At 46.0% G+C, this 16,840-nt stretch overlaps 1 protein-coding gene across 3 annotated transcripts in view; it reads right to left on the bottom strand.

Moving 5' to 3' along the window:
• The window catches only part of LOC120913159 (deoxyribonuclease-1-like), a 72,032-nt gene that overhangs the window by 21,233 nt on the left and 33,959 nt on the right, over positions 1–16,840 (bottom strand). For all 3 annotated transcript variants that reach the window (XM_040322897.1, XM_040322896.1, XM_040322894.1), the window contains exons 2-5: positions 12,519–12,661; positions 10,198–10,286; positions 8,790–8,873; positions 2,722–2,837 (exon numbers count right to left, since the gene is read on the bottom strand). In XM_040322897.1, the coding sequence (XP_040178831.1) occupies positions 2,722–2,837; positions 8,790–8,873; positions 10,198–10,286; positions 12,519–12,656 (427 nt within the window). In that variant the 5' untranslated portion in view covers positions 12,657–12,661. The remainder of the gene's footprint in view (positions 1–2,721; positions 2,838–8,789; positions 8,874–10,197; positions 10,287–12,518; positions 12,662–16,840) is intronic.

Consider the following 16,840-nt stretch of genomic DNA (forward strand, 5'->3'; position numbering starts at 1 on the left):
CGTCGGCAGAATGGCCCGTACAGGCACATTGGCGTACCTGTACGTCCCTGCCTAGACGTGGGTGGGGGGTCCGATCGGGACCCCCCCCGATACATGCCGCGGTCGGATTCCCGCGGGGAGCGATCCGGGACGAGGGCGTGGCTATTCGTTTCTAGCCGCCCCCTCGCGACCGGTCCCCGGAGCTGAAGAACGGGGGGAGCCGTATGTAAACACGGCTTCCCCGTGCTTCACTGTGGCGGCTGCATCGATCGTGTGATCCCTTTTATAGGGAAACTCAATCAATGACGTCATTCCTACAGCCACACCCCCCTACAGTTGTAAACACACACTAGGTGAACCCTAACTCCTACAGCGCCCCCTGTGGTTAACTCCCAAACTGCAACTGTCATTTTCACAATAAACAATGCAATTTAAATGCATTTTTTGCTGTGAAAATGACAATGGTCCCAAAAATGTGTCAAAATTGTCCGAAGTGTCCGCCATAATGTCGCAGTCACGAAAAAAAACGCTGATCGCCGCCATTAGTAGTAAAAAATAAATAAATAATAAAACTATCCCCTATTTTGTAAACGCTATAAATTTTGCGCAAACCAATCGATAAACGCTTATTGCGATTTTTTTTACCAAAAATAGATAGAAGAATACGTATCGGCCTAAACTGAGGAAAAAATAAATGTTATATATGTTTTTGGGGGATATTTATTATAGCAAAAAGTAAAAAATATTGCATTTTTGTTAAAATTGTCGCTCTATTTTTGTTTATAGCGCAAAAAATAAAAACCGCAGAGGTGATCAAATACCACCAAAAGAAAGCTCTATTTGTGGGGAAAAAAGGACGCCAATTTTGTTTGGGAGCCACGTCGCACGACCGCGCAATTGTCTGTTAAAAGTGACGCAGTGCCGAATTGGAAAAACTCCTTGGGTCATTTAGCAGCATATTGGTCCGGTCCTTAAGTGGTTAAAAGTCAGCAGCTACTAACAGTGTAGCTGCTGACTTTTAATAAGGACACTTACCTGTCCTACTTGCCCGCGCTGATGGCCCCCCGATGCCGATCTCACGATCGATGCAGGTCCCGCGCCGCCATTCACACTAGGGGAAACAGGCAGTAAAGCCTTACGGCTTCACTGCCCATTTCCTACTGCGCATGCGCGAGTCTCGTGCCGACTTGTGAATGGGCGGCTGCTCTCTGAGAACACACACAGTTCCCAGAAAGCAGCGCGTCCCATTCACTAGGAGAAGATGAAGAAGAAGACGACAGACCGCGGCTACGGAAGTGGCAGATTACGAACTTCCGCATAGCAACAGGTATTGACCCCGCATCTCTCCATAAAGAGGAACTGTCACCCAATATTCCTATTACAAGGGATGTTTACATTCCTTGTAATAGGAATAAAAGTTTTTTTTTAAAAAATGTAAAAAATAAATTAATTAAGTAAAACACCTCCGTCCCCAGTAGCTCACGCTCAGAAGCAAACACACACCTAAGTCCCGCCCACATATGTAAACGTCGTTCAAACCACACATGTGAGGTATCACCGCGTGCGTTAGAGCGAGAGCAATAATTCTAGCACTAGACCTCCTCTGTAACTCTAAACTGGTAACCTGTAAAAAATAAATAAAGTGTCGCCTATGGAGATTTTTAAGTACCGAAGTTTGGCGCCATTGCATGAGTGTGCGCAATTTTAAAGCGTGACATGTTAGGTATCTATTTACTCGGCGTAACATCGTCTTTCACATCATACAAAACAATTGGGCTAACTTTACTGTTTTGTTATTTTTTATTTCCAAAAAAAGGCGTTTGAAAAATGAAATGAAAATACCGTGCAAGATAAAAAGTTGCAATGACCGCTACTTTATTCCCTAGGGTGTCTGCTAAAAAAAATATATATTGTAAGGGGTTAGCTCGGTAGCAGGGTGTGTGACCCCCTCGATGGGTTCACTACACACTGAATTTATACAGACAGGCAGTCAAAGACGGTTGAAAACAAAGATTTTGGTTTATTCTTCCATCTTGCTGGAAACAAGTGCAAGCATCCAAACAGCATAAACAAAATCAAACATAAAATAAACCCTGGCCACTTGGGGCGTCTACCTTCACCACACAGGAACCTATCTATGGAGTCTGGCACAGCCTAGTGCTGGGCAGACACTGCTGGTCATACAGCAGAAAAACAATAGTCTCTTTTTGATTTTTTGTCACACAGAAAAATCCATCACCACCTCACCTCCTCAGAAGACTTTCAGCTACTGCTCTCCTTACTCACAAAGCCTCAGGATGTAGCAATTTGTGGTAATCCTCTGGATTACTTATAGAGGCCTTAATTGCCTCATTCTGAACAGCTGAAGTTTTCCAACGCCCTTAAACCTTTTCTGGCTACTTCTGCAGCCGACGCCTAATAACAATTGGTGTATAGTCTAAACAAGGCAGAAATGTATCTCCCGTCTGTGACAACACCCACAGATTTACCTGACTTCCTGTCACAATATATATATATAAGGAGAGAAGTGCCAGAATAGGCGCGCTATTAAGGTGGTTAATATGGAATGTATGTTTCTTACTAACAAACATTATTTTTTTAGCACGTTGGTATGGGTAAAGTTCCACTCTAATAAAACACTAGGTTTAAAACGATTGGAAATTACTGAGGTTTACAGAGTCCCAGAGATGTATAAAGATACCTGGGAATATATGCGGTGTGATCCGCGTTATTTTGATGTACCTGTAGTAAGGGATGAAAAACGAGCCACGAAAGGTTCCCGCATGAACACGTCTGTACCACAATTTTCACAGCCGTCGTCGTAGTGGAACCATTCTGTTGGCTTCAGTATGTCTTCTCTGCAGAGGGAAAAACACGACAGGATGAAACCTAAAATCGCTCCACGACTCGACATCTGTTCAGAGGCATCTAATAAGGTGATCCACACCGCCTTTCACTTTTAGGCATTGTTTAGATAGATCATTGTTTGCCAAGACATCTGTTCCTTTCCCCCAGCTCCCAGGAACCGTCATGTCTGACAGATGTTGTCCAATGTAATGTTGCATTTTCGCAAAGCCCTACCTGACTAATTAAACCACCAATTATTTCAATTTAGGTTACGCATCTTACATGTTGTCTATCCAAGTTTTGAAGACAGGTTTCCGTACCAGGAGACTGCTTTAGGAAGTATTTTACCACGACGGCCATTTAAATTTGAAAGGTAAATTGCGAGCGCATTTACGACGTAGTTGGTATAAGATATCTTGTAAAATGATGGTAGTATAAACATTCATAGTAACTCCTATTGTAGGTGAACATCCTGGGTAATTGAATCTTGTGCCAAAATTGGTCAGTTCAGTGGTATCTCTTCACTATAGTATCCTATAAACCAGGGGTGTCCAAACTTTCTAAGCAAAGGGCCAGTTTACTATCCTTCAGCCCTTATGAGGGCCAAATTGTGGCCAGTGGGAGTACAAAATGCCTCAGACTTGGGGGTTAGAAGGGAGAAAAAATTATTACAAAACGCTTTTGGGCAGTATAAGGCTCCATTCACATCTAGGCAGACAAATTCGCGGCGTTTTGTCCTGCGAATTGCGGCGGCAAATAGCGGCGTTTTGTACCGCGATTTGCGGCGACAAAACACCGCAATTGTCCGCCTAGATGTGCCCCTAGATGTGCCCCTCTATGGAGATGGTTCCCGAACGCCGAAAGCCACCTGAAAAAAAGGTCCGGGACCTTTTTTCAGGCGACAGGCGGCAGGCGTGGAGATGTGAACCATCTCCATAGAGGGCAATGTCTTTTCATCCCTCTGGCGGCAGCGGCGTCGCACTACAGGCGACAAAACGCCTAGATGTGAATGGGGACTTAGTGGGAAGATTAATCTCCATTGTTGGTGTCAGTGGGTTAATAGTGTCCCTTCAGGGCCGGCGCTAGCGCAAGGCAACATGGGCACTTGCCTTACGGCGCCAGGGAACAGGGCGGAAAATTGACAGTGTCACTGTGTCAGTGTCTCTCTCCTCTCTGTGAGTCCCAGGATTACACACAGCAGGCATCTCCCGCTGTGTGTATCAGAGCTTAGTGTGTTCACTTTGGCCGCACTGTGAGAAAAGTCCCGCCATCTTCCTAGATCAACTCATGTGATAGGCAGAACAATGCGTCTATTACAACAGCTGATCTAGGAGGAGGGCGGGACTTTTCTCACAGTGCGGCCAAAGTGAACACACTAAGCTCCGATACACACAGCGGGAGATGCCTGCTGTGTGTGAAATGTAGAGGAAGAGGGAGGGGAGCACTGCAGCCACACTGGCAGTATGTGTGATAAGTTCTCTCTCATGTCACGCTGCCCCGGCGGCCCCTCCTCTCTTCTCGTCCATCCCCATTTGCTTGTGACATCATCTGGGATGGACGAGAAGAGAGGAGAGGCCGCCGGGGCATCGCGACAAGAGAGAGAGCTTATCACAGATGCTTCCTGCATACTGGCTGCTTCAATATGCCCCAATGTGCTTAAATATGGCCCGATGTGCTCCAATATGCCCCGATGTGCTCAGGGCCGGATTTGCTCTCCCTGCCGCCCCAAGGCCAGGTTCCGCAATGCACCCCCTCCCCGCCAACCGAACTACCCCCCCCCCCCCCCCCAAATCAACGGAGAATGGCAACCGGATGGCAGGGGCGGCACGGTTAGCTCAAATATTTTTTTACTTTTTTATCACTTTTTTTATTTTTATTTATTTGTAGCTTGTCGCTTACTTTTTTTTTGTATAATTTTCTTATTATTTTTCTTATTCTTTACTTTTTAATTACTTTTTTATTTTATTAATTTAATTATTATTTCTTATTATTTTTAGCAATTTTTTTTCACTTAACTTTTTTGCTATCATACAGGAGAAAACAATTCCCTGTGTGATAGCAATTGGAGGTGACAGGTTCTCTTTATTGACCCTGTCACCTCTAAAACAGGAATCCTAGCACTGTGCTAGAACTCCTGTCACAGTTGAGATGGGATAAGCACAGCTCTCCTCGCTTACTGTGTACATCGGCAGCAGGGACAGGAGACAGACTCGGTGACCGGGGGAAGGACAGAGTCCCGAAGACAGAGCCAGCAGAGAGAGGTATGTGGGGTGGGGGGGGAGGGGACGACGGATGGGAGCACACATTTTACAAGTGATTTCGGCCAGTCGATTCCCCCATAACTAACCCCCTTAACTGTATGAATCCATGCCACTGCCGCCCCTTGGCGCCCTGCCGCCCCAAGGCCTGGCCTCAGTGGCCTTGTGGGAAATCCGGGCCTGGATGTGCTCCAATATGCCCCGATGTGTGCCAAGTGCCCCGTGCCATGATGTGCCATATGTCCTGTGCCCCAGTCTGCTGTGCCTCAATTTCGTGGTGCCCTGATGTGCTGTGCCCTGATGTACTGTGACCCTTTGTCCTGATGTGCTGTGCCCTTTACCCTGATGTGGCCTGGTGTGCTGTACCCTGATGTGCTATGCCCTGATGTGCACTGTACCCTGATGTGTTGTGCCCTGTGCTTGCGTGCGTGGCGGGGGGGGGGAAGCAAAATGCACCTTCGCCTGAGTTGGCAAAGATCCATGCACCGGCCCTGTGTCCCTTTCATTGGTGTCAGTGGGATAAATAGTGCCTCGCCATAGATGTCAGTGGAAGGAATGGTGTCCCATCTATGGTGTCAGTGGAAGGAATAGTGTCCCATCTATGGTGTCAGTGGAAGGAATAGTGCACTAAAGCCGGACCGTTTTCATCAGACAAACCGATCGTGTGTGGGCCCCAACGGTTTGTTTTCCATCGGTGAAAAAAAAATAGAACATGTTTTAAAATCTTCCTATGGATAAAAAAACGATAGAAAAAAACGATCGTCTGTGTGGAAGTCCATCGGTCAAAAATCCACGCATGCTCATAATCAAGTCGACGCATGCTCCGAAGCATTAAACTTAATTTTTCTCAGCACGTCGTTGTGTTTTACGTCCCCGCTTTGGACACGGTCGGATTTTTGACCGATGGTGTGTAGGCAAGACTGATGAAAGTCAGCTTCATCGGATATCCGATGAAAAAATCCATCGGATTAGATTTCATCAGATATCCGAGCGTGTGTACAGGGCTTAAGGGCCGCATAAAGGCAAGCAAAGGGCTACATCTGGCCCGCAGGCCGCAGTTTGGAGACCACTGCTATAAACCACCCATTCTTAACCAGGGTTCTGTGGAACCCTAGTGTTCCTTTAGAGGTTACTAATGCCGCGTACACACGATCGGAAATTCCGACAAGAAAAACATGGATTTTTTCTGACGGAATGTTGGCTCAAACTTGTGTTGCATACACACGGTCACACAAATCTTGTCGGAAATTCCAACCGTCAAGAACGCGGTGACGTACAAGACGTATGACGAGCCGAGTTCAATGAAGTTCAATAGGCAGTTTGCCTCTTCTGCTTGATTCTGAGCATGCGTGTTTTTTTTGCGCGTTGGAATTGCATACAGATGAGGGGATTTTCCGATAGGAACTTTTTCCGTCGGAAAAATAGAGAACCTGCTCTCAATCTTTCCTTGGTGGAAATTCCGACAGCAAAAGTCTGATGGAGCATACACACGGCCGGAATTTCTGACCAAAAGCTCACATCTGACTTTTCTTGTCGGAATTTCCCATGGTGTGTATGCGGCATTAGGGTTCCTTGAGCTGTGGTTAGTGGACCTTCCATGGTGCCTCCATTTTTTAGGGTCAATGCTACTTGGCAGAGTCAGCTGCATGAAACCAAAGATCCTTTTATCTGTTTGTAGAGGTTGCTATCTGACCACCACTGTAAAGGCCCGTACACACGATCGGATTTTTTGACAATAATTGTCTGATGGACGTGTTGTGTCGGATAATCTGACTGTGTCTATGCTCCATCAGACAATTGTTGGCAGAATTAACAACAAATGTTGGCTGTTCGTGCTCACCAAATGTCTGGATTTTAGTTGGACGGACGATCGGATACAGATTTATTGTCAAAGTACAAATACACACATGCTCGAAACCAGTGCTAAACATCAGACAACAATAGCAGAGGTTGCCCAAAAGGTGGCGGTAAAGAGCTGAAAAACCACGTGGTTTGGTGAATGTTGGCTGAAAATGTTCTGCCGTCTGTATGCAGAACAAGTTCACGGCCAACGTCTAAGGGGCATTTTTCCCACTAACCAACGATGAATTGGTTTAAGCAGGGCTTCCTCGAGACCTGAAAATGATTTCAAGGGTTCCTCTGGGATCAGTTTCCAAATCATTTGGGGCTAGATTCACATAGATTTCGGCGGGCGTGGCGTATCTCAGATACACTACGCCCCCGTAAGTTAGAGCAGCAGGTCCTGTATTCACAAAGAAGTTGCGCTCTAACTTACGGCGGCGTAGTGTAACTGGGCCGGCGTAAGCCCGCCTAATTCAAATGTGTAAGATGTGGGCGTGTTGTATGTAAAATCATTGTGACCCCACGTAAATTAAGTTTTTTTACTAATGGCGCATGCGTCGTCTGTGGACGTATCCCAGTGCGCATGCTCCAAATTACGCCGCAAAGACTCATTGGTTTCGTTGTGAATGTAAATTACACCCTGCCCCATTCACGGACGACTTACGCAAACGATGTAAAACGTGAAAAATTCAACGCGGTTCCGACGTCCATACTTAACATTGGCTGCGCCATCTTTTTGGTGGTTTATCTTTACGCCTGAAAACGCCTTACGTAAACGGCGTATCTTTACTGCGACGGCCGGGCGTACGTTTGTGAATAGGCGTATCTAGCTGATTTACATATTCTAGGCGTAAATCAGCGTACACGCCCCTATCGGCCAGCATAAATGTGCAGTTAAGATACGACGGCGTAGGAGACTTACGCCGGTTGTATCTTAGCAATATTTAAGCGTATCTCAGTTTGAGAATACGCTCAAATATACGACGGCGGGGATTCGGACTTACGACGGCGTATCTACTGATACACCCATCGTAAGTCTACCTGAATCTGGCCCTTGGTTTCCTCAAAGTAAAGCAGTGTAAGGAACTTCCAGTCCCAAATAGGGAATTTCACCATAAGACCCATATATTCCCCCTAAATATCACTTATGCCTAAGATATATCATCCTCCTACACCTGGCCATACTGTATGTGGCTTAAATTTTATTTGTTTCCTGTTGAATTGGTCAAAATTCGAACCGTGGCTGGCCCTGTAGGCACCACCAGGCTCCACAAAAATCAACTGAAAAATCGAAGGAGACAGCTAGAAAAATATAGGCCTCACGGTGATGGCACCCAATCAGGAATGACCTGGCCCACAGCTTATTGGCGTAAAGGGCCATGCACAATAGAAACCAGCCAACATTCGGCCTGTGTGTGCGGCAGGACGTCCAACAGAAGCCGGCTGAACGTCAGGCTTCTGTCAAAAGGGCATGACCGAAAAAAGGTCTGCAGATTGGCATGCGATCAGCACTCTCAGCCAATGGCTGTGAGCGCTGACCGGTGTGTTCTGACAGGGGGACCTCCCCCCACCCCCCCAGAATACAATAGCCCATCGGAGGAGATCGGTGTACCAACATCGCATAGTTGGTACAGGTTCTCCTCCTTAGCTCTTCAGCGGGCTGAATGAAAAAAAAAACTAAAAGTGTGTACTAGGCTTTAAAAGAGGGCATAGAACACCCAAACTCATCTCTACAGCAGAGAATAGTCAGGGCACCAATCTAGCTGCGCTAGCACCAAAATAACAGACCATTATGGTGGGCAGGCAATACACATCTAAAGTCTATAGTTAGTAAACAACCCAACTCCAGTTCACAGTTCATACCTGTACACATATACATATTTCTCCCTGTAGGTGCTGCGTCCCAGATGATCGGAGATTAATAAATTGTAGCTAAGACCAGTGTCGCTGCCGAGAAAAAAAAAAATTAAGGTTAGAAAGGATTTTCAGGCTAGAGGTAAAAAAATCAATACATTTACAGCTAATGTTGGCCAAGAAACACTAAAACCAGAAAGTCACATGAATTTAAATTCTTGAAGACCAATTGCAGCCAACATTTTGTTGGAAAGGGTTAGAATCACTATCAGTATTTTTTTTATTGTTGTACATGTCCCTGTTGGAGAGCCCCCCCCCCCCCCCCACACTTCCTTTTGCCTTTTTATAGACAGGAAGTCAGGAAAATTACACAAAACAGAGACACCCGTTTAAAAGCTAAACACCAGGCGGTTCAATTTTCTTTGAAATCTAGTACTCCATTTGCTAAAACAGGTGCACTCAGAATCTGGTGCAGTTGTTCATGGTAGCCAAACAGCTTCTAACTTCAGCTTGTTCCAGTGGCGGCTGGTGCAACATTTTTTGCGGGGGAGGGTCAGCAGTAAACAAACCACTCGACCCCCCCCCCACCTTTGGTGGGTGGTACTCACAGGGTCTGGCTTGTGTAATGGCGGTGATGCAGAGCAGAGAGATCGCTCCGATGAGGACGGCCATCTCCCGAATCTTTCCGTGCATCCTCCTCTGTACTGGCTAATACGGTTGCGTCTCCTCTCGGCCAGTCAGATCTTAAGAGCCGTTTCCTGATTGGCCGGGAGGAGAAGCAGGAAGCCAGTGGTGGCCACTCATGCAGGGCGCACGGGCACCGCCCCCCAATCCATGTGTCTGGACCCTAATCTACATGCAGGGTGCCAGATTCATGAAGTTGAATGGAGTTTTTTTTTGTTTTTTAAACACATGATTATAGCACGAGGCTCTAATTGGCTTAAAAAAAGGGCGGGCTGGGGGCGCAGAGCACTGCGTCCGAAGTCCACCCAGTTGTCTTCCTGCTTCTCCTCCCAGCCAATCAGGAATTTGGCTGAGAGGAGAAGCAAACAGATTGGCCAGAGCAGAAGTAGGCGGGGAAGAGGAGACGCAGGGGGAAGCCACCGAAGCTGCCTGGGACCTGGATGGGGTAAGTGCGGGACTGGCGGAAGGACAGGCGAGCGGGGAGATTGACCGAGAGACCCAGCGATGGGGGTGGTATTGACTAACCGACCAGGTGGTTTGTTTGCCCCCTCCAAAAAATGAAGCACTGTCCGCCACTGGTGAAATGTCAAGGCAGCGATCCACTGCACAACGTCTATATTGATTTAATTATCAATATAAATGCTGTGCACTGGAATTTTTTCGAAGGTTGAAATTTAATGATGGATCCAGTTCAGCAAATGCAATTGAAAAGTTTGGAATGACAATAACTTACTTGTTGAGTTCCTGGACAAGCCTGGTAATAGCTGTGTCATCTCTATTCATGACTTCTTGAACAGCAATAAGCTCATATCTTCTCAAGATCTGTTGTCAGGAAAGGAAAACAGCCATAAAATTGTAGTTTCGGCGAACAACGAACAATTTGGGGTGTTTGCGGCAAATTCGAAAAGCCGAGGAACACCCTGTAAAAGTCTATGGGAGAAATCTAAAGTGCAAATTTTAAAGGCTAATATGCAAGTTATTGTCCTAAAAAGTGTTTGGGGACCTGGGTCCTGTCCCAGGGGACATGTATTAATGCAAAAAAAAGTTTTAAAAACGGCCGTTTTTTTGGGAGCAGTGAATTTAATAATGCTAAAAGTGAAAAAATAAAATTGAAATATTCCTTTAAATTTCGTACCTGGGGGGGTGTAAAGTTAGCATGTGAAATAGCGCACACAAATGACAAAAAATAGAGCATGTTCTAAAGTTTTAATGCCCATTTTTCACGTAATGCTCTGGAGCCCACACACAATCGTTTTTAATGACATTTTAAAAAATGTAATTTTTCACATCATGAAAAACGGTCGTGTGTACGCGGCATTAGGGTTCTCTGCTGAGGAAGATGGATACATCCAAGGCTGTGAAAAAGAAGGAAATGTACAGTGTAATAAAAAAAAAAAGTAAAGAATGTTATAATAATGAAGCATATATGGATAAATATTTGCCATCAGTTGTTCGGAGTGAAAAACGTATACATAATTCAGAGTTGAAAAAATATAAATTAATCATATTAAAAACAACATGAATTCCTACAATATTTGCATGTCTCTCAGCTCTTAAAGTGGACCGTCAATAATTTTTTCATCTTTCCATCTATTAAATCTTCTGCTCTTGTTGTTTTAACTGTGGATAGTAAAAAAAAAAAAAAAAAAATTCTGCCATTAAATACCTTATACTAAGGTGACCAGATTTTTAAAATGAAATCCGGGGACATATTTTTTTTTTTACTAATAATGGCGCCAATCGGCGACTCTCTGCCCGTCGCCGCTGCCCCCCGCCTCACAGCCTGTCAAGTCTTATGCCCCGTACCCCCCAATCACTTTATGTGATGAAAAAAAACGACGTTTTTAAAAACGTCACTTTAATTGACCGTGTGTGGGGGAAAACGTCGTTTTATGTCTTGTAAAAAACGACCAAAAAAAATTGAAGCATGCTTAAATTTTATGTGTCGTTTTTCAAAACGTCATTTTTTACTTCACAGAAATTGACAGTGTGTAGCAAAAAACGTCGTTTAAAAAGACGTTTTTACACCCGCGCATGCCCAGAAGTGAGCTTCAATGGAAAAAGTGGTGAGAACGTAACCTCGCTTTGCTAGAACATTGTGAGAAAAACGATGGTGTGTAGGCAACTTCGTCTTTGAAAATTGAAGTTTCAAAAATGTCGTTTTTTACTTCACAGAAAATGTCGTTTTTTTTCATCACATAAAGTGATGGTGTGTATGCGGCATTACTCTCCGGGCCCCCGGCTACTACTGGGTGGGGAGAGGAGGAATATCACTCTGCCAGGGAAGGCAAGGAGATTTGAGTCAAGGCAGAAGAACATGCGAGCGGAGCTGAATGGGTATGCACCCGAAACTGAAGAAATATTTCCTCCGCTCCGACCAGCACATGATCATAAGAGAGGGGCACAGATAATAGAAAAAAATAGACCCCCCCTATGCTAGTAGTAGCGGAGGGGTGTAATTCAGATTTTCTTTTTTTTTTATTCTGCATTGACTGTCTTTGAAATTGCCCCTGCCCCTGTTCAAATCAAATCCAATCCGAGGACAGACTTGGTCCAGGGACAGTGTCCTCAATCCGGGGATGTCTGGTCACCCTACCTTATACAGCCCACTTCCTGTTTCTTGTCTGGTCATTAGCCTAGGCTTATGACAGTATGCAAAGCTCTCACTCTCGTGAGAGTTTGCCAAGAAGGGAGGGGGGATGAGTCATAAGAGGGCCAATGAGAGCTGCAGAGCTGGAGGTGTGTACCTGTGTAAATCCAGGAAGTGAACAGGCAGCAGCTTCAGCTGCCCACAGTTAAAATGGCTGCAGCCAGACTCAGTGGAGGGAGATTTCTGCAACATATTTGGCAAGTACAGAATCACAGTATCTATAAAAATAATATGCAAAATTGTTGGAGGGAAGCGTCAGAATGGCAAAGATTTTTTTATTACAAATTATGTGAGTAGACTGCAGTTCCTCTTTATGTAGATTACACCTACTTTTTATTCTCCTTTTATAATATATGAAAAAAAAAAGAATAAAAACATCATTTTCATAATTAAAAAATTGTTACCTGGATGAGAAGATTTAAGACGACCGGGTCATCAACCTTTGTGGCGCTGAATCTTTCAATATTAAAAGCAGCAATTTTAAGAGCAACACCAGCTTGCAAGAAGCAGGCAGCAAGAGCCACCAGGACGAGGGACTTCATTTTTCCTGAGCATAAAAACAAATATATATATATTCTCAACTGTAATTCTTCTCCATTTCATTTACCGTATTTAAGAGGAAAGTTTCAGGAAAAAAACTATCCACAGCCACCTTCATATAACACGCAGGCACAGTTTACCCTCTATTTTCAGGGTAAAAAAGTGAGTTTTATACGCCAATAAATACAGTATATCTTAAAAGAAAGCACAAAAAAAAATCGAAAAGCTGAATAATACTTATCCCGCAAGTGAGCTCTGGAATGCAAGGAGGAATGCCAGCTATACAGGTCTATGATATAAACTTACAAAGGAATCCAGTTTAAAGTTAGATCTCGATTCTTCATTCCTCTTAGTCTACAGTTTCCAGTCCTACGGGAACACACTGGGGTGGATTCAGCAAGCAATTACGCCTGTGTATCCATAGATACGCAGCGTAATTGCTAAGTAGCGCCGGCGTATCGACTTTCTGTATTCAGAAAGCTCGATACGCCGACTGTAGCCTAAGATATGACTGGCATAAGGCTCTTATGCCGTCGTATCTTAGGCTGCATTCTTACGCTGGCCGCTAGGTGGCGTTCCCGTAGTGGTCAGCGTAGAGTATGCAAAATGCATACTCACGCCGATTCACAAACGTACGCGCGCCCGGCGTACGAGTTTTACATCGTTTGCGTACGGCGCTTCCGTCGTAAGGCTGCTCCTGCTATTAGGAGGCGCAGCCAATGGTAAGTATGGACGTCGTTCCCGCGTCGCGATTTTCGAAATTTGCGTTGTTTGCGTAAGTGGATCGTGAATGGCGCTGGACGCCATTTATGTTCACGTCGAAGCAAATGACGTCCTTGCGATGCGACGGAGCATGCGCAGTATGTTCGGCGCGGGAACGCGCCTAATTTAAATGATCCACGCCCCCTACGGGATCATTTAAATTACGCGCACTTACGCCGGCCCCTTTTACGAAACGCCGCCGCAAATTACGGAGCAAATGCTTCGTGAATGAAGCGTAGCTCCAGTAATTTTACGGAGGCGTAGTGTAAAAACGGTATGCTGCGCCGCCGTAGTAGTGCGCGCCCCTACCTGAATCTACCCCACTGTTTGCAGCAGGTTGTGAAAACAGAGAAATTGCTAGACTATTCATTTCACACCATTGAGGGCAGGTGGCATTGAATTGAATGTTTGCTAAATAAAGCAGAAAACGGAAAATTGTATACTCACCTTTCCGTAATTTTCCTTTCCTGACGCATCTTCATGGCAGCACACACTGGGTTGTGACTCCGCCCCCACAACCTGACAGGATTGGTTAGCTATAAATTTGAAGGGGAGACGCCCCGCACCATTCTCTGTATATATCATCATAAAACAATAGGGCAGGCATCTGTGTGCTGCCATGAAGATGCGTCAGGAAAGAAAAATTACGGAAAGGTGAGTATACAATTTTCCGTTTTCCTGACGCATTCATGGCAGCACACACTGGGAAATAACTCGCAAGTCGGGAGGGTGCAAGAAAACAGTAATATTTATTCTCTATAGCGCTGAGGAATTGGCTCTAAGAACAGATCTGCCAAAGTCGACGGTAGCCAGGAGAGCAGAATCCACTCTGTAGTGAGAAATTAAGATGTGTTGGGAAGACCAAGTTGCTGCTCTGCCTATGGTTTCCGGTGAAATCCCGCAATATGCTGCCCAAGAAGTGGCCACTGCCCCTGTCGAATGAGCCCTAATGCTCTTTAGGAGTCGTAAGTTGCTGGATGGAATAGGTCTCCGCGATAGCACTAACAACCAAGAGGTAATGGTACGGGAGGTAGCTGGCTGACCTCGTCTGCTCCCGTGTGGGATAATTAAGACAGAATCCGTCTTCCTGAGATGTAGCTGTGAAGTAACTGGAGATGGTAGGTTTGACATCCTAGGCATGGGACTCGCCCCTCTCATTAGTAAAAGATGGAAGGACGATGTCCTGGTTATAATGAAAGGAGGAAGTTACCCTTGGATAAAAATGGTCTGAGGGCTTCAGAACCACTCTGTCAGGGGAGAACACTAAATAGGGGTTCCGTAGCCATAAGTGCTTGTATCTCCGACGTCCTCTTAGCTGAGGTGATCACAATACGGGAAGCCATCTTCAGAGCTAGGTTCCACGGTGAGACTAAGTTGAATGGAGAAAAGGGTGGATTGGACAGGGCCTCGAGTACTACACAGAGATCCCCTGTTGGAAAGGCTGGCCTCCTAGGTGGTCTGATCTTACGTAGGCCCTGAGGAACAGAGTGACCGGATGATGAAGAGCCCATCTAGTACCCGTCATGGCTGAAAGGGCGGATACTTGCACCTTCAGGGTACCCGGGCCCGGGCCCTTGTTAAGCCCTGACTGAAGAAATTCAAGAATTTGAGATGGGATTCCAATCTCTTTGCTGCGACGACACAAACCTCTCCCAGATCCTAGTATAGGTGACATCAGTGGAGCTCCTTAGAGCTTGTAATAAGGTTGATATTACCTCCTGAGAGTATCCTAGTTCCCCATACCTAGCCCTCTCAACTTCCAAGCTGGCAAATGCAGCTTCTCTGGGCTGGATGGAAGAATTGCCTCTGATGTATGAGATCCCAGGTTACTGGAAGATGTATTGGAGGCCGCGTACCTAGTTGTAGCAGGGTCGTAAACCATGGCCTCCTCGGTCGGAACGGTATTAGTACAATAACCGTGGCTGAGGACCTCCGAAGTCGGGACAGGAATCTTGTAATCCGAGAAGTTGAAAGAAAAATGTACCCCAGCTCGAAGCTCCATGGAAGAGCTAGGCAGTTTGTCCCTTCGGCTGATGGAAAGTGGGCTCTGGACAGGAACCTCTGACACTTGGAGTTCTTTGGCGTGGCCGCTAGGTCGACTTCTGGTATTCCACAAGTTTTCGTAAGAATAGAGAATACCTGTTGGTTCAGGGACCATTCGTTGTTTGAAAGTGTCTCTCGGCTTAGGTAGTTGGCCAACGAATTCTGTGTTGCCGGGACGTACACTGCCCATAGATCTAACAGGTGCACTTGTGCCCTTTCCAATATGGGCAAACTTCCTCTTGAAGCGTGCGACTCCTGATGCCCCCCTGTATCTGGATACATGACACCGCTACTTGTTGTCCATCCTGATCAGGACACTCTTCCCCTCTAGAAGAGGCGCAACGGCCAGGAGAGCCTGAAAGGCTGCTCTGAGCTCTAAAATATTTGACACTATGCCCTGAGCCCGAAAGTGCCACTGTCCTTGGGCTACTTGGTCTAGATAGTGTGGACCCCATCCCCCCTGGCTGGCGTCCGATGTTACTACTTCTGGACTTGGGGGAACTATTGGAATGGACTCCCTGAGGTTGGACGGGTGTGTCCACCACCATACTAATTGCTTTACCCAGTTCGGGATGTGAATGGTTTGGAGTATTGACGTTCCATTCCACTGCCTGAGAAAGGAGTTCTGTAAGACTTGCATGTGTCACAGGGGTCACTGTATCAAAGGTATGGATGCTGACATGGACCCCCGGGTACTGAGGCAGGCTCTGACAGTAGACGTCTGGATGATAGCAGATTCTGTACCTTCTGGAGTAAGGGCTTCAGCCTCTCTTGAGGGAGTTGCACCCGGTACAACCTGGTATATTATTCTGCCCCTAGGAACACCCTGACTTGCTGAATGCTCTGGGTGCTGAGGCGATGCCGAATGGGGGGCACCAAAATTGGAAATGAGATTGATAGATTGAGAACCGAAGGGACCTCTGGAAGGCGGGATGATCGGGACGTGAAGGTAAACGTCCGAAAAATCTAGGAGATAGCATCCAGTCTCCCACGTCCACTGTCAACAAAATGGACTGAAGGCTTTTCCAATCTGAGGGCCTCTATTTTGATCGTCTGTTGAACCTCTTTAGGTCCAGGACTGGACGTAGATCCCCTGTTTTTTTTTTTTGTACCAGAAATAAAGGGGAATAAAACCCCCTCCCTTTCTGGTGCGGAGGTACTTGGTAGGCTGGAATGTGTTCCCTGGCAATGTGCCCATGAATTTCCAATTGTGACCGGTCTTGATAGAGGATAGTGTCCATGAATCTGTTATACAAGTTGCCCATATCCGAGCGAATCTCTTGAGTCTGGTGCCCACCTGAGCTGGGTGGGCAGACGGACCCTCAAAAAAGACTTCTGCTGTTCCCCGGCTGTGATAGCCTTGGCTTACTGTAAATACATG

The sequence above is a fragment of the Rana temporaria genome, chromosome 9, assembly GCF_905171775.1.
Source record: "Rana temporaria chromosome 9, aRanTem1.1, whole genome shotgun sequence".
In the NCBI taxonomy this organism is placed as follows: Eukaryota; Metazoa; Chordata; class Amphibia; order Anura; family Ranidae; genus Rana; species Rana temporaria.